A 25,880-nucleotide genomic window follows, 5' to 3' on the forward strand; every position below is an offset into this window, starting at 1 on the left:
TCATAGAATGATTTTGGTTGGAAGAGACCCCCAAGATCATTGAGTCCAACCATTAACCCAACCCTGGCACTAACCCATGTCCCTAAGAACCTCATCTCCACGTCTTTTAAACCCCTCCAGGGATGGTGACTCCACCACTGCCCTGGGCAGCCTGTTCCAATGCCCAACAGCCCTTTCTGGGAAGAAGTTCTTCCCAATATCCAATCTGAACCTCCCCGGTGCAACTTGAGGCCATTTCCTCTCATCCTAGGAGGGTCCTCAGTTATGATCAGGGAGAAGGAAGATACACCAGAGCAAGGGACAGAAATCTGGATCAAGAAGAAGAGCTTGAGCTGTGCAGGACTGAAAATAAAACATGGTGATGTTTTTGGGGCACTCCCTCAGATCCCCCAGCAATGCTGGTATTCTTGTCTGCTCTTTGGGGTGGAGCTTTCTTCCTAAGGTCTGAGAAGCCCAGACAAGCTGTCTAAGCCATGAATCATCTGCTTTAGAAAGCACATTTTGGTTGCAGAACCAGGTCCCACTTTTATTGCCAGTTCTCTGTGCAAAATGGCCCTGAGAATAGGCCACGTGAGATCAAATGCAAGGGAATGGAGGAGGCTGGAATGACCCTGTGAATCATCCTCTAACAGATGTTCAGCAGATCGTCACAAAATTAAGTTTATAGCCCCCCAAGTGTTTTTCCATTGTTGAGAGGTCAAATCTATCAAGACATCAGGAGAAGCATCTCTGTCTTGCTGAACTGGCCTTTTTTGCAAAGAAGAGAGGAAACCAGTATCTAAGAAGAGCAATATACTGTGCTGCAAACCAGTTCTACTTCCCTCTTGTTTTCTTCCGGAGTCTTCTAGACCAATAAGTTCCAAAGACAGGGGTCTGAAGTTGTAGTTCAAAGGCATGAAAATCACCTGTGTGATTTAGAAATGTATATTCATGGAACCTAAATCTGAAGTGAGGATTTAGGTGTCCATTGTGTGATGCTGTTCAGGTATCATTTCCCATTCCGCATTGGATTCCTCCCCTTGAAGTGCAGCACTTCACACATAACTTACTTCTCTTTCATCTTATAGCCTTTGGACCAGCTCTTCAAGTGAACTTTTTCTAATGCCAGTCCTGCCCTTCGAAGGATTAGATGTTTAAGAGATTCTTGATTTTTCACCTTCCCCTGTAACCTTGGTGATTTGTCTTGTCCTGGTTTTATAAGACCCTTAGGACAGAGGTTCTCACTGTTGCCAGTTTTGGTAGCAGCTAAAATCACAGAACAGAAGGTTCTTGTGTTCCTCTTTTACGTCTTTTCCCATCCAGCAGCTCGACAGTGACCACAGGGCTGAACAGCTTGTTGCTGAGTTACTCAACTCCTGAAACTGCTGCTTGTTCAGTAATTGATAATGTGGTGCAGATTAGGGTGGGAGAGTGATCGTCCTGGACAAAGTGTTCCTCAGGCCAACTGGGGCTCCTTTGGAAATCATGGTCACTTTTGGTATGTAAGCCCTCAAGGTAGTATCCAAATACTAAAACTCATATTTTAGGGACCTTAGAGCAGCCTTGCAACTCAATTTTAACAACACATCAAAGCCTTATTTCCATGGCATTATTTTTCATACTTGGGCAAGACACAAGATTATGTGGTAACAGATGATGAGAACCAGCCACGCTGGGTCCAAGGTGTGAAATAAATCCAGGGATGAGCTTTTAATCTGAGATGTTATTTCAGAGCCTGGAGAGTAACACAAACCATTTCTGCTCTCGTTCGAGTGTTTTGACAACTCCTGACTGTCTGAGTGGAATTGCAGACCCTTAGCTCCATCCTGCCGCTTGCTTTTTCTTGTACATGCATTTGACACAAGGCAGACCAGCAGCAGACTTCTCATGTGAAAGATCTGCAAAGCACAACCTCGAATGAGAGCTGCGGATAATGGTCCGGTGGGATGCCAAGGACATAGGGTAGAGGGTAGGGGCAGATGCTAAAGTCACCTCTGCCTTCACCCTTGTCTGTGGGGATCCCTGGCATGCACGTTTCTAACCTGTGATTAAAATCATTCCACAACTTCTCTGCCAAAAAGACTCAGCTGTACTTGGTTCTCATAAGCTTGTATTAATACCTGTTTTTTCTTCAGGAGGCATGTCTTCCAAACTTCTCCCATCTCCAGATTGATCTGCTTACACCTTTCCAAAAACATGTTTCCCAGCCTGACTTGCTGGGCTCTGCAGAGGTCTCACCAGGACAGAAGAGCGTCATTTTGCTCCCATATCTTGCACACGCTGTTGAGAGTTCATCCCAGAACGAGCTTTGCCCTTTTCTGCAGCACTGATGGTATCTGTGCATCCTGCTTCTCATTACAGAATACTGCTGGTTTTATCCTTTGCCCTTCAAGTTGCTTTCCATCCCTCCGGGCTTGGGACTGTTTGCAGGTTGAATGTGTGTGTTTTATTCCATCAGCCAGGCCTTTAATGAAAACAGTGATCAGAATCAAACCCAGGACAGACAGAGAAGAAAGCATGGCTGTTTTGATCTGCCCTACTCTTGAGAAATCCACATCACCTGCCCTGACCCTGGTTTTTGAAGGACATTTTGCAATGGTTTGCCTCCATGTGCGTACTTGTCTCTAGGTTTTGTCCCATCTCCCTCATGTAAACCTTGAATCCTGTTTAAGCAAATTTAGGGAAGGCATGAAGGTGTCTGAGATATGGCATTCCTGCAGTGGGCATGGACAATGTATGGCCTGAGGATTGTATACAGCCTTGTTGTCTTTGGTCAAGCCTGCACGTAGGTAGGAGGCAGGTTAGGTGAGGCTGGCAACCAAGGGCTGGTGGCTTGTGAAGCTGGTGATGGTTCTCCTGCCAACTCAGGCCCAGCCATGGACCGGCAGCAGATGTGCTGGTCTTTGCCCATCCTGCAGATGAAAGACTGATAAGACAGGCTGGAGTTGCAGACACTGTGTCTTGGGCTCATGGAGAGCATGCAGAGAACCTGCCCTCATTTGGTTCACTGCTTATGAATCCCTTGAGTTTATCACTTTGGTAGGACCCATAAAAAGCTTTTTTAGTACTTGTCTCAGGAACCAAAGTTGGACTTAGTGCTCTGTGATTCCCAGTGCTCTTCCTTTCCCTCTCCCTTGCCTGTGGGACCTCAGGCTCTTTCTTAAGTTCCTAAAGGTACCTGCTAGTGGCTGGGAGATGAGCAGCTGGCATAGAGTCATAGAATCATTTTGGTTGGAAGAAACCCTCAGGATCATTGATTCCACCCATTAACCCAACCCTGACACTAACCCATGTCCATATGAACCTCATCACCAAACCCTCCAGGGATGGCGACTCCACCTCTTCCCTGGGCAGCCTGTTCCAATGCCTGAAAACTCTTTTCATGAAGAAATTTCCCCTAATATCCAATCTAAACTTCCCCTGGCACAACCCGAGGACATTTCCTCTTGTCCTGTTGCTTGTTATTTGGGAAAAGAGACCAACACCCTCCATGCTACAACCTCCTTCCAGGTAGTTGTAGAGAGCACAGTAGGACAGGGTGAATACCATCAGACTGCCACCCTGTATTACATTGCTCTTGCTTACATCACCTTTAACAGCTCCACACTTTAGATGAAACAGACACTTTGCAGTACCGCTTGACTTAAATGAAAAAGCCTTGAGTGCATTAGCCTCCTCCTTGCCAAGCTGTATCTTCCCTCTTTCCTGTAAGTGAGGGCCTGCCTTGTTTCTTTGTCTTGGCCTTATTTCTAAAGAATTTCCAGTACCTTTTCGTATGCTTTTTATGCTCCTGGATGGTTGCCTCAAGGTTTCATGGTGTCCCTTTGAGTAACCAGCCAGACGTGAATATCTCTGTGAATTTCCTTCTGAGAAGTGCGATGTATGGCTTCCCTGAGTTTATTCTCTCCATGGTCTGTTTTTTGGATCAGTCCACACCTGCTGGGGTATTTAATATATTCACAGGCTGGAAATAGTTACTGTTATGCACATATCCATGGATGATTTCAGGAGGGAGATAGCGTGTACTCAAAGTGGCTGTGTATTTAGGGCTGGATTTTGATGTCCTGCCCACACAAAGCAGCGTTTGGCTCCAGGAATGGTCCAGTAACTTCTCAGTGGTGACCCACCTGGTCTTGCTCCAAGAGCACCCACATGTTAGGAACCAGCCCTGTAGCCAAAGCAAGTAGGAGTTCTGGCAATATTAATACAAATATATGTGATAATATCCAAAAAGCCCGCAAAAAGCTCTCTTTTTCAATATTTTTAAAATTTTTTCTTCTTCTTTTTTTTTTCCTCATATTATTTACGTATTTATTTTCCATTCTAGGAACTCAGGGGGTTCTTCTCTCTCGGGTAAACTGCTGGGACTGGCCTGGCGTTTGCACAAAGGAGAACGTCACTCAGTTTCCTACCATCAAGATTTACGAGAAGGGAGAGCGATCGGTGATGTACGATGGCATGTGGGGAACCGAAGAACTGACCAACTTCATCATGCTGTAAGTGTTAATGAGTCCCCATGCAGTGAGATTGGCACATCTGCTAGATGATGTCCCGGATACTTCACGGCCTGTGTAATGGAAATCCTTTTTGGAAAAATAATGTCAGATCTGATTGTAGACCTGGTTTGGAAATTAGCTTCATAACTTTTTGTGCTTTTCAATGCCAGGGAACATCTATTCTTGGACAGTGCATCCATCTCTTGTCACCATCCCTCTCTCTTTGCTGGAATTCCTTCCCTGTTATTTTTAATGGGTATCTCAAGGATCTTCAGAGCAACCAGTTTGACTCAGGGCTGGTCTCATTTCCCCATAAGCAGCACCAGTGCCTTTCTGTGGACACAAGAGGGAAGTTTTTCACTGTGAGAACAACGAGCAACTGGGATAATCTCCCAAGGAAAGTGGTGGATTCCCCAACACTGGATACTTTTAAGATGCAGCTGCACAGAGTGTTGGGCCATCTTGTCTAGACCGTGCTTTGCCAAGAAAGGTCGGACCAGATGATCCTTGAGGTCCTTTCCAACCTGGGATTCCATGATTCTGTGATTAGGCATTGCCTTTCCTTCCCAGGAGCAACTGATTTTTCTCTCTAATGAGACATAGCGGTTGTAGTATTGGCTTGGAGCATCATGGGATTGAGGTTGCCCTTTTGTCTCTTCATCCCAAAAATGAAGGAGAAGCCAGCCCATGTCGTTTCTCTGCCTTTCCATAGGAGCCGAGTTTCCTGCCCTCTGAAGCTGACCACGATTGAGGAAGCAGAAGGATATTTAAGAGGAGAGTTTCCACCTGAGCTGTCATCCTTTCGCCACACTTCGGTTCTAGGAGTCTTTAGCACAGCCACCAGTGAAGGTTCGTGTGGTATTTGCGGGTTCAGCACTCAGCTTCGTTCCTGATGGGAGAGGGATGATTCTGGGTGCTTGAAAGTTCCTCCATGTTTCATTTTCTCTAAGCATGTTTGCTCACATCACAACCTACCTGGCACCACCCTTTTTATTCTGGTAATTAGAAGACCACGGGTGATTCCATATAGGGGACCTGAGGTCTATATCCTGCCTCAGAGGACATTCAGATATTTACTGCACCCAGTGTGGCAGCATCTGACAACCCCAACAGTGATTGAGACATCATGCTCGGTGCGGTAAAAAAACAACAATGCCCTGGGTGACCTGTCTCTGCAAAGAAATTTTTGCAGATGTCCAATCTGGACTTAAAATGCCACAGTTTGTTTGTGTTGTATCTCCTGCCTCTTACCATGAAGACTTTGACTCTGTCCTCTTTGTAAGTCCCCTTCAATGTATCCATAGGCTTCCATTAAGTCCCCTCTTAGCCTCTGACTGAACAAGCCTCTTCTCGTTGTCCATGTACAACAGGTCACAACATATTCTTTCTGAAAGGAAGCCCTTTCTACTATTGGATAGATAGTTATCTTGGTGATGATTCCTCCAGCAAATGTGGTAGTCCCAGTCCTTGCAACCAATGCACAACCTGAAACCTTTAAAAAAACCAAACAAATAAACAAACAAACAACCCCGTGGCCTCTCAGTTGCCAGCTACCCCTGGGAATTACTGCATTTTTTTTTAAAAAGGAGAATTTTTTCATCTGTCTTGAGAATTTTGGCCTGTTTTTCATTTTGAAGCTCCATTGTGCCTGTAAACTTTGGTCAAGTACAAACCAAGCTACTTTCTCACACGATGAGGTCCAGGGGGAATCTACTGTGCTCAGGGGTAAAGAACACAATAAAATCTCTGTAACCAACCAGAAAACACTTGGGTTGTCTTCACTGAGCCAGCTGGAAGCTACTACACCTCCCTTCTTCTGGACAATCTAAGTCTGTTAAATCATAGAATAATTTTGGTTGGAAAAGACCCTCAAGATCATTGAGTTCAACCACAGCCTAACTCTAGCACTAAACCATGTCCCTAAATATAGCAGAAAATGTTACTCATCTCAAAAAAACTTTAGTCCATTTCTTCCTGTTTTTCATCTGCTGAGCTCCAAAATCTTCCCTCTATTCCACATCTTCCACTTTCTGAAGTTGTGGAGCCTGGATTAGCCCCATGGTAGGACCTTAAACAACATGGGGATGGTGAGAAAGGCTAATGGAAGAAACCTGCCTGGATCCGGCTGGATGTCTGAGCTCAGACTCTTTCCTCTGTAGAACTTTTTCATTTTCCTCTTCACAGTATCACAGTATGTTTGGGATTGGAAGGGACCTCAAAAGATCATCTAGTCCAATCCCCCTCCTGGAGCAGGAACACCCAGGTGAGGTCACACAGGAACATGTCCAGGTGGGTTTTGAATGTCTCCAACGAAGGAGACTCCACAACCTCCCTGGGCAGCCTGTTCCAGGCTCTGCCACCCTCACTGAGAAGTTTTTTCTCAAATTTAAGTGGAACCTCTTGTGTTCCAGCTTGATCCCATTACCCCTTGTCCTATCATTGTTTGCCACCAAGAAGAGCCTGGCTCCATCCTTGTGGCACTCACCCTTTATATATTTATAAACATTAATAAGGTCACCCCTCAGTCTCCTCTTCTCCAAACTAAAGAGACCCAGCTCCCTCAGCCTTTCCTCATAAGGGAGATGCTCCACTCCCTTAATCATCTTCGTTGCCCTATGCTGGACCCTCTCCAGCAGTTCCCTGTCCTTCTTGAACTGAGAGGCCCAGAACTGGACACAATATTCCAGATGTGGTCTCACCAGGGCAGAGTAGAGGGGAAGGAGGACTTCTCTCGATCTACTAACCACCCCCCTTCTAATACACCCCAGGTACCATTGGCTTTCCTGGCCACAAGGGCATAGTGCTGGCTTATGGTCATCCTGTTGTCCACCAGGACCCCCAGGTCCCTTTCCCCTACACTGCTCTCTAATATGTAATTTCCCAACCTCTTGGAGGTTTCCAGACAGCTCTGTGCAGAGCCAGCAGGATTGCCTCTTCCCTCAGGGCGCACTCCGTCTGCGATCTGGCACAACATCCGCAGTCTGGGGTAACTCAGCCGCAGATGCCAAGGGAGATGAAATCCGTGATGCTTCCACCGCCCGTAACCTGCGGGATGCTTGAGCGTCATGCAGGATGACCTGAGGGAGCCGAAAACTGGAGCCAGCTGTTCTGCCATCAAACCCAGTCCAGAGTTAGGGAAACCACATTGCTGCTCTTATCAGCCTGAAGACTTATCTGTAATTTCCAAGTATATTCTCACGGCAAGAATTCCTGCTTTAACCTGAACCAGCAACGCGCCATGTCGTTGCCATTTCTAGTTAACTGAAACAGACCAATGAGATGGCCAGTTAAACAAAGCTTGGGATTTTTTCCGATGCTTAGCATCAGAGCTATGTTAAGAAGCCCTTCAGTGGGTATGAGCTAAATGAGGCTTGTCAGAAAAATCATAATTAAAATTTATTACAAAGAGATGAGTGGTGTTACTAGGTAATGAGTGAGCATTGCTCTGGAAACTTGAGGAACTTATAGGAGAGAAATTTATTTGCTCTGAAGAAACTGCAAGCATTTTTGGAAGTAAAACTGTCCTAATCAGTGCAGCAAATGTTTAAAAATACGGCTGTGTTCTGCAAAGCTCTGGTACCATCACAGGACTTGCCAGCATCGTTGTCAACCAAGAGAATAAGGCCTGCAAAGGTACTCCAGGTGCTGCCGGAGAATGTGGTTTCATGAGATGCCTTCTGCTAGAGGGATAAGGGGTTGTGCTCAGATCCTGCCTCCGAAAACTCTGCGCGATCTGTAGACCCTTCCTCATCGGGCAGTTTCATTCCTCCCATAGTCCCAAATCCTGCTGCTAAGCCGGGCTTGTGCAACGCACAGAAGCTGGGATTCTAGCTCAAGGTATGTGCTGCTGTGCACGATCAAGCCCTGTGGGGAATTAAAACCATGCTTTCAGGGGTGGGGGGTAGTTTTCTAGGAAATATTTGAATAGCTTCTTTGGAAGTGCTGCATGTCCGTAGGGGAGCTGTGTGAATTTAGAGAGTTTCTTGCAGAGACAGTTGCTGTGAGCTGTTGAGAAATGAAGGCTGGTACGTGGCTCTGGGTCTGGCACAGTCCCCAAAATACAGCAAATTTTGTTAGTCTCATAAGGCGTGAAGATCTCATCAGGAACGATCCTGATTAAAAGACTAAGCCTGGATTCTGCTGAAGGTTGTCCTGATTTAGGAGATAATTCCTGCAGCTGGGGACACTGCAGGGCAGCGTTTCAACACAGGCTTACGTCTCAAGGGGGTGTTTAAAGTTAAATGCCCATAGAAGTGCTCTCCTAAGGAATTTTGGATGGGAGCCTGCTCTTTCCACGTCAGGCTTTGTCCTTTCGTGCCTTGCGACGCTCTGCCCCATGGCCCCTTCTCCAGTCGCTGGAGAATGGTTTTGTTGGTAAAGTTCTCGGTGATCCTTGTCAGCTTTTCTGTCAACGGTGATAAAATCAAGTAATCAAAGACCAAAAAGCTGGAAACTAATGTCAAACACATCCAACAGTGGTTGCTCTGTATCACAAGATGAAACAGCCAAGCTGTGTCATCAGCCATGTTGTACATATGTCATTTCCTACAACAACTGAACCCTCAGTGAGCCACTTCTTTAAGGATCTACGCTTCCATTCAGAATTGAAAATAGTATAAAGGAATGTTTCTGGTTCCTGTGGATCCGGGGAAACACAATGGAAAATACGGCTTTGAGTGTAGCTGGAGAGCAGGAGGCAAAGAACCAGGAAGTGACCAGTTGTGAGCCAGTCTCAGTCTATGGAGATCTGAGTCACCCATCCCAAGAGCTTGGGCTGGCCAGTTGTGATGTGATGGTGAACATTATGAGAAGCACTAAATAGTATCTGAGTGAGATCTTCTTTAGGTTATAAAGCAACATATACCATGGCTGTATCTGAACTGTAATCTTAATGCTTGGGAAAACCTGACTTCTCCAAAGAGTGTGATTTCTCATTCTCCATAAGTCGGAAGAGCCTTTTTTATTGCTCAATACAAAGGGGGAAGGGAGGTGGTGTTGAAATCTGCTCTTGAAGTCATGCTACCTTTAGCAGCAGTGGTTTTGATCTCTAATCTATAACTCTGTTTTCCAAGCCCACACATTATGGTTTTCATGTTCACACAAAGCTTTGCCGCTCCCATGGATCCAGCTGCGTAAAACTAAGGCTGGTTTTCATAAGGGCGTAAACCAACTTTGGAGTCAGCTTCATTCTGGGGCTCTGCTCTCAGTCTCTGAGCATGGATAGATTGTGAGGGATCAAGTGAACCCAAAATCTGGTCCTTTCCTCCCCATTCTCTTATAGACCTCACCATCTCCATAAGGCGGGTGGTGAGAGCCTGGCCCAGGTTGGCCAGAGAGGTGGTGGATGAACCATCCCTGGAAACATCCCAGGCCAGGCTGGACGGGGCTCTGAGCAACCTGAGCTGGTGAAGATGTCCCTGCTCATGGCAGGGGTGGCACTGGATGAGTTTTGCAGGTCCCATCCAACCCAAACCATTCTATGATTCTATGGCCGTTGCAACTGCTGCACATGAGTTTATGCTGAGACAAGACGGCAGAGGTGCTGCCATCTCTTTACAGCTGCACAAAGCAGTGCAACGTGCTGTGTCTGCAAGGCATTTAGCTTTTTGATCCTCCCTGTCAGAGCTGGATGCCTGTAACAGATCCTGCCTGCTCTGGGGAACTGGATAAAACCAGCAGACACTTGGGGGAGAGGTTGGTTTATCTGCTGGGCTCTTAGTGCTACTCCAGTTAAGTCATCATCAGTCATTTCCAAAAGGTCACTGGGATTTATACGACTTCTATTTAGAGTTATAATTGGTCTCCTGTTTCTAAGAACACTTATGGACTTTAAGTACTTGAAGACATTTCATTTTCCATCAGTGCCTCTGTCGTGCAGATCCTGGAAACTCGGTTCTGGTGGCTAAAGTGCAAATACTGTTCTCATAATAGGAACTTTCCTTCCGATCCTTTTGGCCGCTGCCAACTCCTCCTCCCATAGCCTGCAGCCATGAGACGCTTCCACTTCTCATGAGCCTCTAATCGTAGTTTTGTTCCCCACTGACAGTTTGCTGTGGGTGTTGTGTGTACAGACAGTGATGTGGTTTCCAGGTGGAAGCTGACACTTCTCTTTCTATCATTTATTTTTGTGTCTATGTCGTTTTTACAGCCAAGGAAGCTTTTGAAGAGGCAGGAAACATCTTAAGTGGCCATGTAACGATGGGGATGTATTTTGAAGATGATGCCTTGGCTTTGTAAGTTGTTCCTCTTTTTTTTTTGATGAGAATTCGAACTGATTGGCATTTAGTGAAAGTGTCACATGCTGAGTGTTTAACAGCAGCCCCAAACAGCTACAAGTGATTTGGTCCTGTAGTTATGTTGGTCAAGACTCAGCCAAAGGGAGATACAGCTCTGGCTCTGCCACTGATTTATTAACCTGTCCATGGGCAACTCATTTAACCCTGTGAAATGAACGGTCATCTCCCTTCCTGCTGTTTGAGTTCACTCTGGGTATTTTCAGTCCTCCAGCTGTGCCAGCCCCCCATGCATCTGTTGGGTTCCCCATACAAACAGGACTAAACTCCTATGGGGAAACAATCAGGCTGGAAAACTGATGCCCTCTAGCTAGGATCAGTGCGCAAGGCAGCAAAAACGGATCTTCTCTTTCCATCAGGGAAAACTAACGAATTGTTACTGGTCTTCCCCTTTCTGTAGTCCCTTCACCTTCTCACCTGGAGTCACCATCCCTGGAGGGGTTTAAAAGACACATAGATTAGGTCCTTAGGGACATGTTTTAGTGATAGACTTGGCAGTGTTGGGTTAATGGTTGGACTTGATGATCTTAAAGATCTTTTCCAACCCAAATGATTCTATAGAGCTGTCTTGGTGCGGAGCAGATGGCCTTTCTGCAGCCCTGGGAAAGGCGTTGAGCTCCTTTGGTCTCATCCAGCTTCCTGGTGGACACAAACATCTGGCTGCAAGATGTTTGCAACTGCTAAGGTTGTGGAAGAACCTACCTCAATCTTTTCAGCAGCTAATCTTACTATGGATCTTTTTTTCTTGAAAGACATACCCACCCGTTTCTTTCCCCTTGACAAAACCAAGATGTTTCCACCATTTCCAGACAGAGCTTTGGGAGGGGTGCACCCTCCTTCTGGGGGAAGAATATCGCAGCCTTCCTCCTGCAAATATGATAAAGGCAAAGCCAAGACTTTTTTGGTCAGTTCCTGATTAAATAGGAGCATCAGTTGCAGCCCTAACTTTAAGCCAAATAGGATCTAATGGGATTTGAGCCGTCCATGCACTTAACCATGTCATTAAGGCTCACTCCAGCAAGGGGCAAAGTGCTTTGAATTAAACTGTGAGAGATGCCTCAGTGCCTGTAAATGCAGCTAGATCCAGGGGGAATATTCAGCTTGTCCTGGGATCTCATTTCCATCAGGATTTAACTATCAAGGCAGAGTTAAAAATCCCAGCAGATCCTTGGCCTGTTTTCCAGGTGTGGATTTAGTGCATCAGTGAGTTATTTTCTTTAGTTTCTTACAGACGCAATGCACCTCGAGTGTGTGTGATGAGACATGGGTGTTTTTGTGGTATGCACGGAGAATAAAAATGCAAATATCTTGGTCGTACGTCTTTATTAACCAATCTCAAAGGACCAGCCGTGGTTGGGTCTTTAATGCAAGGCAGTGCCAGACTTGTTCAGTGGGAAACCAGTGGGTGATGACAGGTACTGGAGTCACAACCAGCAGCATCAGGGTGTAAAACCTGATTCCCCAGCTGATATAAGAAAAAAACAAAAAAGCAAGGAAGGCAGGGTGATCTTACAAAAGATACCAATAGAAAAAAATCTGTGTTCTCTCAGCAATGACACATAGGAGAATACACCTTCATCCTCCTGCTCCAACCCCGGTAAGCAGTGTGTTGGAATAGTTAATACAGTTTATACAGATATTCATTCTGCCAAGTTTGGATTTTGGCTGTGATTTGTGGGTGAAGCTACTGTAGATGGTCGTCTTCTCAACTGTAATGGAACGTAAACACTTACAGGAATTCCTTATGCAAGAGCCAGGCTCACTTCCCTTAAGAAAATAAAAGCTATTCTTCTGCTAAATGTTTGAGGAGGAAATGTTTGTAGCTCTCGGGTCACGGAAAGCTGAGTCCCCCTTCCCAGAGCAAAAGGTATACAAAATGCACAAAGAATGTTAGTGACAAAACCTATTTGCTCAGCAAGCACCTGCTCGCTTGGTAGCAAATGAAAAAACAAAAAAAGCGTTAAGGAAGAAATGCTTTGAATGAAGTCTTTATTTATTTCTCAGATAATTAGATACGATAGATTCCTGCCAAGTATTTGTTTGCAGATGTTTTTGATTTAAATGCAAGTCTCATATTACCCATCGAATGCCCCTGCTATATAAATAGAAAGCTGTCATAAGCAACAATACAACCAGTCAGATGAGAAGTGATTTCAGGGTAGACTCTAGTTATTAGTTGGGGAATTTGTTGATTTTTCTGTCAGTGTATAATAGACTTCCTTATCAAAAGCTGCCGATCAAATTAATGTATTTAGACATATGAAGCAAGAGTCCTCCCCTCCTCTGAGAAGTCATCAGAGTCTCTTTGTGACCCGTGCAAGTTAGAGAAGCTCAAAATCTCCGAATTTAAAAATTTACTAGGGTTTTACTGTTCTTAGTTAATGGGGAATACAGATTAATTTGAAAAACAACAGAGAAGAAAGAGGGTTGGAGCATGGAAGGTGTTGGTCTCTTCTCCCAAGGAACAAGCACCAGGACCAGATGAAACGGCCCCAAGTTGCTCCAGGAGAAGTTGAGATTGGATCTTGGAACAATTTCTACCTGGAAAGGGCTGTCGGGCATTGGAACAGGCTGCCCAGGGCAGTAGTGGAGTCACCATCCCTGGAGGGGTTGAACAGACACAGAGATGAGGTTCTCAGGGACATGGGGTTGTGTCAGGGTTGGGTTGGTGGTTGGATTTGATGATCTTGAGGGTCTTTTCCAACCAAAATGATTCCATGATTCTATGATCTATTGATCAAAGGACTCCCAGCCATGACCAGGGGTGTGAGATTCAACTTCTTTGAGAAGCAGAGCTTGGGAGTCCAGGCAGAAAGGGGAAAGCTTAGCTCAGGGCTAAAGATAAGTTTAAAAAGCTGAAAAGTATCAGATAAATCCAAGAACAACAGATTCACAACATTTGAGGCCTTCGGGAAAGTCCACAGTCGTTCATTACTACTGCTCTTTATCAAGATGGCAGTGCAGATCTTGGGGTGCTCCTTAGAAATGTGCGGCGGTTGTATTATTTCCAGACAGACAAGTGTTGTCATGGGGGAAGTGAAAGGCCCATGTAGGAGCTGAACACCATGGAAATGTGTTATCTGCAGTTCCATCCACTTGCTTTGTCACTGATGACCTAAACCAGCAAACACTGAGATTTTTACAGCAAATTTGAACAAACTTCCATCCCATTCAGAACTGCTAAAATAAGTATCCAAACTGAACTTGCCCAAGCAAACCGTGGAGGGAAGTGCAATAGCTTGTAACGTGACTTTTCTATGAGCTGCCTTTCCTTAAAAATAAGTAGCTTGTTGTGCAGTAAGCTGAGTCATAGAATCATGGAAATAATTTCAGTTGGAGGAGAGCCTCGGGTTCATCGAGTCCAACCATAACCTAACTCTAGTACGAAACCGTGTCCCTAGGAACCTCATCTATGTGTCTGTTCAACCCCTCCAGGGATGGTGACTCCACCACTGCCCTGGGCAGCCTGTTCCAATGTCTGACAACCTTTCTGGGAATAATTTTTTCCTCATATCCAATCTAAACCTGCCCTGGTGCGACTTGAGGCCGTTTCCTCTCATCCTATCACTTGTTACTTGGGAGAAGAGACCAACACCCTCCATGCTGCAACCTCCTTTCAGGTAGTTGTAGACAGCTATAAGGTCTATGTCGCATCTTTCTCATATGAGAAAAAAACAAAAGATGGGCGAGATTACTTTTGAAAAGGAAATCAAAAGCTTTCCACCTCCCCACAACCACAACCCAGAATGTCCTTACACCTCGCTCACTTCCCCAGCAATTCTGGTGTCACAGCCTTTGAAAAATTTCCAACAGCCTTAGAAAAATAAAACTACAGACACCCCCCCAAAAAACCTGTTGATGCAGCTGACTTCCTGCGTCACACCCTTCCTCTGCCTTTGACATCTGGAACCTTCAGGACTGAAGTTCCTCAAACTTCCAGAGAATTACTGTCTCATCTTGGTGTAGCTCCTGCCCTTTCATTGCTCAGACTTCTCCTATTTTTGCTCTTTCCACTTTCTCAGCTTTTCTTTCTTCTTAACCAGAAGAACATTGGGGAGCAAAGGGCAAGCTGGTTTCTTCACCAAGAGTACGTGTGCAGGCTCTGTCTGTTGGGCTTTAGCAAAATGGTCTGTGTCCACCAAGCCAGAATTCAGATCTCCTGGGGCTTATTTTGTGTAGATTGGTGTCCCTCGGATTGAGTCTAAGACACCCTGTCCCCACTTTTCGCCACGGCGATGCCAGCTCTCTGTGCAGCAGCTTTGGTCCATGACAAATCCCTCATCCACTTCTTGCCACCATCCCTCTTGCGCAGGTCCCGTCAATATGCCGTGTCTCCCCCAGCCCTTCTTCTCGCCAGGAGTGGAGGTCGGAGCGTGCAAGGCATCGCTTTGTCCAAGCAGAGCGCGCAGGACATGGTGCAGATGATCAGATATGAATTGCTGGACATTTTTGTAAGTAAAAACAAACAAAAAGGCAGCTTCTTTTCCATTGCAATCATTTGCCCTGATTATAGCGTAGAGCTGTGCAAATTAAATATGTTTACTCATTATTTCTGTCATGCTGAGTTACATTTGTTTTTAAATTTTATGGCTTGGACCAGACAGTCTGGATGGAAATCTGCTGTTTGCTGTGTGGTCTCCTGGGAGGAGACCCTGGAAGTCCAGGGTCTGGCTTGTGCCCATGGTCACAGACCTACTGCTGTGGTGGCTTGTCCTCTTGCAGGGGCTGCTCCCTGGCCTTTGCACGTGCCTTTCAGAGACTGCTTATAGTCACAGAATCGTTTTGGTTGGAAAAGACCTTTAAGATCATCAAGTCCAACCACCAACCCAACCCTGGCACTAACCCAGGTCCCTGAGAACCTCATCTCTGTGTCTGTTCAACCCCTCCAGGGATGGTGACTCCACCACTGCCCTGGGCAGCCTGTTCCAATGCCTGACAGCCCTTTCTGGGAAGAAACTGTTTCCAATGTCCAATCTAAACCTCCCTGGTGCAACTTGAGGCCGTTTCCTCTCATCCTATCACTTGTTCCTTGGGAGAACAGACCAACACCCTCCATGCTACAACCTCCTTTCAGGTAGTTGTAGAGAGCAAGAAGGTCTCTCCTCAGCCTCCTGTTCTCCAGGACAAACAAGCTCCTTGCATTCAGCACGAACCCTACAGCCTTGCTTAGCCCCCACACCCCTCATGTAAGGACAGAAAGTCTAATTTTGTCCTGTTCTCTCCTCCCTGTAACCCCCAACTTCTTGTTTTGATGTCTTGCAGCCAGAAATCACCGTGCAAAATCTACCCCCCTATTTGCAGCTCGGAAAGCCCTTCCTCATCTTGTTCAGCGATGGTGACATCAGTCAAATGGAAAGCGAGGAAATGCTGAAGGTGGCAAAAAGAAGATCCCAGCAAGTGTTTGTGGCTTGTTGGTTAAACTTGTGAGTATGCAGAAACCTATTTTCTTCTTTCTGTTAGCTCACTCTTAGCATTTCAGGGCAAGAAAAAACTGAGCCTGCAATTACTGCAAACACTACCTAGCTGTTAATGTGATTATCTGGTCTGAAGTCATGAGTTGGGAGGTCAAATCATTTAGCAATGATTCAGATTGTGTTCTGGACAGCTGCAAATTTGCATGATGAAGCAAAATTCGTAAATGTTTAATAGACTGCAGGAGTAATTTTCAGTAGAGTAAAATGTTCTCAAAGATATTTAATGGTAGCTTGGCTCAGGCTCTGATGTTATTTGTATTTTTGTTAGGTGTGGGAGAAAACAGGAAATTTGCTGTCCTGTAGTGTCTTATGGTGAATTTACCACCAGCAATTAGAGAGGACAGCAGGGTAATTACTGATTGTTGATTGGGGCAAATAAAGTTTTCAGCAGAAGGGAGAGACAGAAGTCCCACAAGGCAAACTTAAAAAATATTCAAGAAACAAAATGATTCCAGGAGGTAAGAAATAGAACACTGTAGGAGAGGGGATTTTTTTTTAATCCTCCCCTCCCTAGTTGCCTTTTCAATTTTTAGTCTCTGTTTGCTTTGCACAAGCCCAGAGATACCTCAGTGTCTTAATCATACCGTGCTTTGAAGTCTGGGAAGCGCCTCGCAGCGTGGGCTGAAGTTGAGCTAACGGGGAATGCATGTTTTTTCAAAGAGAAGACAATTTGTTTGCCAGTAAAGGCACAAGAAACGAGAGCCCCTGGAACTTCCCCACCTACACATCTGCCTTTCTTGAGAAAGAGCGAGCTGCCTTTTGTCAGAGCGAAAGGGCTTTGCCACAAAAAAGGGGCAGAGTATGGTCACGGGCTCGGAAAAAGTAGCACAGTCCTCGAAAGCGGAGCTCATTCTCATGGCGAGAGCCAGCTCAGACCTTGCGCATCGCTCTTAGCCAGAAAATAGTGTGGGAAGAACTCAGCATCTTCATGTGCTTGCTGTCCCTCCACCTCCATGTACTTTTTTTGGGGCTCTGTGTCACTTGGGGGAGTTGCCTGTCCTGCTTCTGGGGCTGTGGGGAAGCACTGAACAGCTGCCCAGGGGCTGGACCAGCTGAGCACAACCCTCTGCATCAGCTCCTGCCTTTCAGATCCACAGAGGCAGAGAATCACAGGGTGGTTGGGGTTGAAGGGACCTCTGTAGATCCCCCAGTGCAACCCCCCTGCTCACGCAGGGTCACAGAGCACATCACACAGGTGGGTCCAGGGGATTTGAATGTCTCAGAGAAGGAGACTCCACACCCGCCCTGGGCAGCCTGGGCCAGGCTCTGGCACCTCCCAGCAAACAAGTTTCTCCTCATATTCAGATGGAGCCTCCTGTGTTTCAGTCTGTGCCCATTGCCCCTCACCCTGACGTTGGGCACCACTGAAAAGAGTCTGATCCATCCTCTTGACACCCACCCTGAGATATTGATCAGCATTGATCAGATCCCTCTCAGCTTCTCTTCTCCAGGCTGAACAGCCCCAGCTCTCTCAGTCTTTCCTCACCAGAAAGATGCTCCGGACCCCTCAGCATCTCTCAGTCCTCTTGTGCTGCGAAACCACTGATGAGCAAGTTGAATCTCCTTTTCCCCACAGGAGGAAGACTCCGGTGGGACGTGGGATCCTGAAGGCGTATTTTGCCACTGTTCCTTCCTTGCCTCTTCTCCTCTGGGTGAACCTTCATGCCGGGGGTCAGGTATTCAAGTTCCCATCGGAGCAGTCCATCACCGAAATGAACATCTTGTCTTGGCTGGAGAAGCTCAAAGCAGGACTGGAGATTCCCAGCAGTAAGTGGAGACGCGTTTATAATTTTCCTCAGCTCAGGCTGTTAGCTCCACTCTGTTTATGAGAAGATGCTCCGTGCAATAAATTGTCTGCCCTGGAATTTAATGATGGAAAAAGTAGCTATGCTAATTTGAGCTGGAGCAGTACAAATAGTCCGGCTAGAGGAGAATACCCGCCCTCATGAGTTTGCTTTGGGGCTGTGTAATGTTCAGAGCCAAGTGTGAATAGTTCTGTATGGACATCTCTTCCCCACGATAATCCCCAAACCTGGCTGTCCTCTCTGGCTGCTGCAAACAGACCTTCTGAAACACAGCCCGCTAATAAAAAATCCCCTAACTCCAAGTTGTAAGAGCTGCTCTTTAGGTGCCTTCCAGCATGTTTTTGGACAGGAAAGGATAAGGAAGCTGGTGCTTTGCTGTGGTCTTTGGGACATAAAGTGTTGGCTTGGACTGTGAAGTTTTTCACTGCCTCCCTCCTTCTTTGATCATCCCATTGAAGCTTTGGAGGACGGCAGTGAGATGGGTCTTCCTCATCTGTTATACATAGACGTAGGGTGCCACAGGGAGACCTTCTCACTCTCCACAACTACCCAAAAGGAGATTGTAGCATAGAGGGTGGTGGTCTCTTTTCCCAAGTAACAAGTGACAAGCCAGCAGTGATGATGACTCCACCACTGCCCTGGGCAGCCTGTTCCAATGCCCAAAAACCCTTTTCAAGAAGAAACGAGAGGTGTGGGGGCTGCATAACTCAACTTATTAACAGGGGAATGTCTGCTTCTCAGGTACCTTGTCTGAGGAAGACTGGAAACCACCTCTCCCTGCTTATGACTTCCTCCGGATGATGGAGACCACCATGCCTGAGCTCTCCCTCCACACCTCCCACCACCCTGGGGAGATGCCGGAGCAGCACCCGCCCAAAAGCCCAGGAGGGGACACTGCTGTCCCCAAGGAGCCATCGCAGGAGAACAAAGCAGAGAAAGTTGTGTCCCCTGGGAGGGACCTGCGGGGGACAGCCCCGAGGCTGGCGGCAAGGGAGAAACAGGGCAAGAGACACAGCGAGCTCTGAGAGCCCAGGCAGTGAATGATGTGGGACGATGCCCAGAAAACTTTATCATTTCCCCGCCCCTCCATGAGCCTTTGCACCAAGGAGAGGAGCTCTTTCAGCAGTAAATTAACAGTGAAGGGTCAAGCCAGCCCTTAAGTCTCAGTGAGTTCCCTGCCACAGCGTGTCAGTTGTTCTAGGGACATGGTTTAGTGCTAGATTTAGATTATGGCTGGACTTGACAATCTCAAGGGTCTCTTCCAACCAAAATGGTTCTATGATTCTGAAAGACCATATTGTGGCTTTTCCTTACTTAAAGGGGGCCAATAATAAAGAAGGGGACAGACTTTTTAGCAGGGCCTGTTGCAATAGGACAAGGGGTGATGGTTTTAAACTAAAGGAGGGAGATTGAGGCCAGACATGAGGAAGAAATTGTTGTCCCTGAGGGTGGTGAGAGCCTGGCCCAGGTTGGCCAGAGAGGTAGTGGCTGAACCATCCCTGGAGACATCCCAGGCCAGGCTGGACGGGGCTCTGAGCAACCTGAGCTGGTGAAGATGTCCCTGCTCATGGCAGGGGGGGCACTGGGGGAGCTTTGAAGCTCCCTGCCAACCCAAACCATTCTATGATTCTATGTGTCTATGACCTTATAGAGCAGAGGAATGACGGGAACTCACAGAAGATCCATTTGTGCCAGACCTGCTCCTTCCCTTGGGAATAGTCGGCTGCATGGCTGGGTCCCATCCACATACTACAGTTTACTACTTTGAATATATACATTTTTGGCTCCAAGGCTGTTATCAAGTCCAAAAATAGACTGTTTCAATTAAGGGCTTCAAGGAAAGCCCTAGATTAATGTCTATTTCTGGTCATTTCAAAATATTCCCAACCATGTGGATGAGAATTACGGACTTTACAAGGCTCTCAGCAGTTTCTCACCATCAATTTTTCCCCTCCACACTAACTTCAGAGCCATAAGGAGGAGGAGGATCTGACCCTCCCATGACATCTCAATGGTGCTATTGAAAGGAGCAGATATTTATTCAAGGGGGTGGGAAGATGGTCGTGGCTTGACTGGCATTAGACAAAGCTTCCCACGCTGGTCCGCAGGCTCAGGTCCTCTAACAAAGGACAGACCTGTGGTGTCCCCAGGGGATGAGCAGAGGCTGGAAAAGCAGCTCCATCCTACCATGGAAAGGTTTATCCCCTTCATCTCCCTCCCCTGGTTTCCAAAGCACTGTTTTTTCTGTGGAACTCACTCCCTGCATTTTCCCCAGCTCAGAAAGCACCAACCTCGCTACTGTCACTGAGAGCAAAGAAATATTGAGGCTGCAAATAACCCCCCTGGGCTTGTACCCAAGAAAATGCCAGCGCTGAGCAAAGCCATCTTCCAACCTGCCTGCCCTCAGGATTTGCTGGCAGATTTTTGCCCCGGCTATTCACCGCTGTTGTGATGACCTGAGCTCTGGCCTTTGTAATAAAACCAGATGCTTCTTTTTTACCCCCCGAGGATGAAGGTGCTCACAAATTCATTTCCCAAGACAGGTGTAAACACAAGCAGGTGCCAGTTTTAGCAGTCCTGGAGCGGGTGCCACGCTTGCCCTCCCAGCTCCACACACTCACAGTGCAGATGTAAATGCTTTTTGAGAGCAAAGCTTTGCAACACAGATCACTAGAGCTGCTACTGCACACGGGGGAGAGAGAGAAATGTGCTTTTTATCCTGGAATCACTCACTCCTTCCTGCTCGGGGGCAACCGAAGTGTTTATGTGACACAGAAACTATATAGAGCAGGGCTGTGCTGATTCGACATTTCCAGCATAGTTTGTCGTGCGAGTGAGCATTCAGTGAGCATGCAGTGAGCAGTTAGCTGCCCCCATCGCTCCCGCAGCCACAGGGAGGGCTGAGATCCCTTGCTGCAGCCTCCCTGATCTGCTCCTGTCCCTTGGTGCGAAATGCAATCCCAACAGTGGAGAGACCAAGGTGTGGGGTGTACGGACACGTTTCTGGCATCAGAAAACACAGCCACTGCAGAATCACAGAATCAGAGAACCAGATTGGGCTGGTATCCTGGGCTGGGGGCACCTCTATGAGAAGGCTCTATGAGCCCCCTGAGCCCTGAGGGATCCCATCCAGCAGGGTTTGTGCAATACCAGGGGTGTTCATGCATCCTCCCTCTTCTTGGTCATGCATCCTTTTTTAATCACATCATAGAATCACAGAGTTATTTGAGTTGGAAAAGACCCTCAAGATCATCAGGTCCAACCATTAACCCACCCCTGGCACTAACCCATGTCTCTTAGAACCTCATCTCTGTTCAACCCCTCCAGGGATGGTGGCTCCACCACTGCCCTGGGCAGCCTGTTCCAATGCCCGACAGCCCTTTCCAGGAAGAAATTGTTCCCAAGATCCAACCTCAACCTCCCCTGGCACAACTGGCCGTTTCCTCTCGTCCTGTCACTTGTCACTTGGGAGGAGACCAACACATCCCTTGGCTGTGCAGCACCAGGACAGGATCCTGTCACTAGAGGTCAGTGCCACATCTCAGTTATAGATGCAAAAATTGCTGCCTTTCCAAGTGTTGCTTCAATTAATGCTGGAGCATTTCCACCCAAGTGATGACGGGTTAGTGACCACTACCTGGTGGTGTCCTGGTGGGATGCTGGTGGCTGAGGGATTCTTTGCACCCAAGGGTGGTGGCTGTGACAAGCTGAAGGGCTGGGGCATCCCCCACGTCAGCAGTGGGGTCACTTAGAGGTGCAGGAACCCCAAGTTGAGCCCAGCCAGCAGGTCCCTGCAGCTGCCAGTGCAGGTGCCAGCGGTGACACGAGGAAGGGTTGTGTTTGTGACTATCCCACCACTGGCATCAAACTGGGGCTGCAGCTGCATTGGCTGGAGCTGCTGACAGTGAACAGGGGTGTGGGTTGGGGTCCTAGACCACATCAGGGTGCATTGCCTGGCTTTGATTTTTTTGGTTTGTTTGTTTTTAAATATAAAATGTCTTTTTCCTTGTGCAGCATAAGCAGGCACTTAGGGAAATACATATGTGCCAGGATATGTACATAGAGAGAGAAAGTATTAGGGATATTGGGGACAGTTGATTGTGGTCTGCAACCCACAGCACACTCATTTGTGTGCTACTTTTTCTTAACAGCTGTGGCTCTGGGAACAAACTGGTGTGGAAGTAAATATTCTGCAGTGGGTGTTTACGGCCTTGAGTAAAAAGCAAGTCAGTGGAAGGAGACCTTTTTCAACCAATTAATGCCAAAAGACGTCTGTTTGGCAAAACCACAGATCTGTCTCCCTAGATGACATGCATGCTGAGCTGGAGAACACAGAGATTTCCTGACCGATATGGCATTAACTATTCACAGAAGACCAAATTCTTCTTTTGATAGTGACACACAAAAGGTGGATGTTTGCGTGCACTTTGTGTGCTTTGGGAGCTTTTCAGGGGCTGTTTGAATGTCAGTGGTTGATCAGAAGATAAAATGATGACACATGCAAGGGGGAGCAAACCAATTTAAATTATTGTCCAAAACAATGCTAAATTCTCCAAGTGCTGTGTTCTGACTGGTCTTCTGTGTCCTTGGTGAGCCCTGCAGGGCCATCACCATCAGTGAGGAGGGAGGAAGGCTTGCAGCAGCAGTGTGAGGGAACATGAAGGATGCACATTGTATTTTCTATGCTTAAAGAGCTTTTAGAGGATGGGTTAGGGAGGTCAGTGAACTGAACAGCATGAAAGCCCCGGGGACCTGACTGTGGGGTAGATGTTTCTGTGCCATCTGCTGCCCTCGGATGCTCAGTGCCAGCTGACTCGGGACCTGCTCACATGGACATCTCCGCAGATGCTCTCCAAGCTGTGGAACATCGGGAAGCAATCACAGTGTTTCTCCCAGCTTTCCAGCCCTTTGAGCAAAACAACAAAGTCCTTGTGTTGGAAGGTGAATTGTCCAAGTTGGCTGTTCTCAGCCCATCCTGGACCACTGATGATCACAGTCCCAAGCCTGGACCAGTGACAGCCACTGTCCCTCCCAGTAAGCCTCAGTCCATGGCCAGGCTGTCATCTAAGCCGATCTACCTTCACAACTGTGAATATATTTCTTTTTATATTTATCTGTTTGGGATTCTGCAGCTCCATTAATCATGTTTTAGCACTCAGTAAAGACTTAAAATCAATTAGTCTGAATTGTAATGTACGAAGAAAAATAAAAACTAAAAAAGAACTGGAAATTAAACTCAACAGTTGTTTCTAAGGTAGATGCCCCATCCCTGAAGACACCCCAGGCCAGGCTGGACAGGGTTCTGAGCAACCTGAGCTGGTGAAGATGTCCCTGCTCATGGCAGGGGTGGCACTGGATGAGCTGTGAAGGTCACTTCCAACCCACACTGTTCTGTGATTCTGTGATCTGGCTTTGCCACAGGGATACAACTGCAGAATGGCAGAAGACAAGTCTGTGACAAGGAGAGGACATTGTCCCAGGAGGGAGATGCTGACAGGCAGGAGTCGGGGCATGGGAAGGACACATCTGCCCATGCGCAGGCAGCGCTGCCAGGATGTGCAGCAGCACAGAGAGGTGAGCTGGCTGCTGCCTCTGGGACTTGTTGGTGTCTGGTGCTGCGTGGGGACAGGGGGTCTGGCAGGGGTGGGGGACAGTGGGGACCAGTCGCTCCATCCAGTCTGGCAGAGATGCTTTTCCTGTACGGCAGGCTCCCCTCCAGAACAGCTTGGCCATAATCCCTGCCATAGAATCACAGAATCATTTTGGAAAAAACCCTCAAGATCATCAACTCCAACCGTTAACTCAGCCCTCGCACTTAACCCACGTCCCTGAGAACCTCATCTCCGCATCTGTTCAACCCCTCCAGGGATGGTGACTCCACCACTGCCCTGGGCAGCCTGTTCCAATGCCCGACAGCCATTTCCAGGAAGAAACTGTTTCCAATGTCCAATCTAAACCTCACCAGTGCAACTTGAGGCCGTTTCCTCTCATTCTATCACTTGTTCCTTGGGAGAACAGACCAACACCCTCCATGCTACAACCTCCTTTCAGGCAGTTCAGAGATCAGGAGGTCTCCCCTCAGCTCCTGTGCTCCAGCCCCTTCCCCAGCTCTGTTCCCGTCTCTGAGTTGCCATGGGTCACCCTCCCTTGACACAGGGCTCTACCAGCCGTTACCGAGCTGGGGCTGTTTGCCCGGATTGCTGGGTGAGGCTGGTCTCCTGCTGAGGCTTTCTGGAATTGCCTTGGGCAGACAGATGAACAGACCTCAGCCCACACTTGGATGCATCCAATTTTACAAGGGCAATGCAAATCATGGTACCTGTGATCTCCATGCCCTTGTCATTGCCTGAGGGGACAGGAGAGGATCCCATGGTTCTGCAGTGCCTGTGATGATCCATCATTGCCAGTGGGTCCCCCTGCCCAGACCCAAAGCAGCTCCCCAAGCCTCTGTGATGCCCTTGCTGCCTTCTGATATGAGGCAGGACCGGTGGCTGAAGCACAGTGGTGGGGAGCAATCAGGGGGAAATCTGGAGACAGACACACAGACAGAACAGACAGTTGGTCCAGGGGTGGGACGGGAAGCTGTCGGTGTCGGATTGGCACGGCAGAAGGTGCCAGAGAAGTCGTGCTAAGGAAGGGAGGGTGCAGGGGCAGGATGGAGCTGGGATGTGAGATAAGGGGTGGGGGCTGGGGAGGGTGGGTTTCCTTGTTGCGTTGGGTGGCTCTTCCTCCTGATGCTCCTATTGCTAAAAATACAGCCATGCTCCTGGTGTGGGCCCAGGGGAGGTACCCACAGCACGCACTGTAGCTGGTGAGGTGGCTGTGATGGGGCGTTCATCCCTTTTCTGTGTTGGGTTAACGATTAGACTTGATGATCTTGAGGGTCTCTTCCAACCAAAATGATCCTGTGATTCTGTGGTTCTTTCATACTCAGCATGGGCAGGAACTGGGTCTCGAGGGCACCACTGGCTCCATCCTCCTGGAGCCAGGGATCGTGATGGAGCCAGAACGAGCAGCCAAAACGACCTCCTCCCCAAACACCTTCTCTCTGTATTTTCCTCTCCTAACAGAGGGGTGCTCCACCTCCAGCATCTCCTTCTGGGATTATACCCATGGCTGCGGTGTCCTGCTCTGTCCCCAAGCTGGGTGACATGGGTGTCCATGCAGGGGGCTCACTGGCTGGTCAGGGTGACTCTTGCACCCAATGGGTGAAGTCAAAGACCACGCTGGAAGAACAGCAACCACAATGGACCATCCAATGGTAATCTTTTCAGAGTTTCTTAGAACCATAGAATAGTTTGGGTTGGCAGAGACCTTCCTAGCTCCCCCAGTGCCACCCCTGCCATGAGCAGGGACGTCTTCACCAGCTCAGGTTGCTCAGAGCCCCGTCCAGCCTGGCCTGGGATGTCTCCAGGGATGGTTCAGCCACCACCTCTCTGGCCAACCTGGGCCAGGCTCTCACCACCCTCAGGGCCAACAATTTCTTCCTCATGTCTGGCCTGAATCTCCCCTCTTTCAGTTTAAAACCATCACCCCTTGTCCTATTGCAACAGGCCCTGCTAAAAAGTCTGTCCCCCCAAAAAAGTCTTCCCATCTCCTGGAAAGCAGGTGCCCCTGGGGTTCCACAGGGCTGGGAAGGGAGCAGGAGGTAACATGTCCCTCCAGCGCCACGTCGCTGGCTCCATTATTCATTGTTCCCTCTTGGCTTGGCGGAGCCGCTGTGGGGGCGGGAAGCGATAACAGGGCAGAGGGCACTGCTGCGGTTCCTGCTCTCCAGCGTGTTATTTCCCCAGTCACCCGACCTCTCCTTAGGTAAACTCAGCACTTTGCTTC

General features: G+C 47.8%; 1 protein-coding gene across 1 annotated transcript in view; it reads left to right on the plus strand.

Annotated features, from left to right (window-relative positions):
• The window catches only part of TXNDC16 (thioredoxin domain containing 16), a gene marked incomplete at both ends in the record, with an annotated part of 35,423 nt that extends 16,351 nt beyond the window's left edge, over nucleotides 1-19,072 (plus strand). The window contains 7 exons of the mRNA XM_080346019.1: nucleotides 4,307-4,475; nucleotides 5,188-5,324; nucleotides 10,624-10,708; nucleotides 15,081-15,219; nucleotides 16,031-16,191; nucleotides 17,819-18,009; nucleotides 18,789-19,072. Of these exons, the coding sequence (XP_080202145.1) occupies nucleotides 4,307-4,475; nucleotides 5,188-5,324; nucleotides 10,624-10,708; nucleotides 15,081-15,219; nucleotides 16,031-16,191; nucleotides 17,819-18,009; nucleotides 18,789-19,072 (1,166 nt within the window). The remainder of the gene's footprint in view (nucleotides 1-4,306; nucleotides 4,476-5,187; nucleotides 5,325-10,623; nucleotides 10,709-15,080; nucleotides 15,220-16,030; nucleotides 16,192-17,818; nucleotides 18,010-18,788) is intronic.
• Between the last annotated feature and the right edge of the window lie 6,808 nt (nucleotides 19,073-25,880).

The sequence above is a fragment of the Nesoenas mayeri genome (assembly GCF_963082525.1).
Source record: "Nesoenas mayeri genome assembly, chromosome: 5".
Lineage (NCBI taxonomy): Eukaryota > Metazoa > Chordata > Aves > Columbiformes > Columbidae > Nesoenas > Nesoenas mayeri.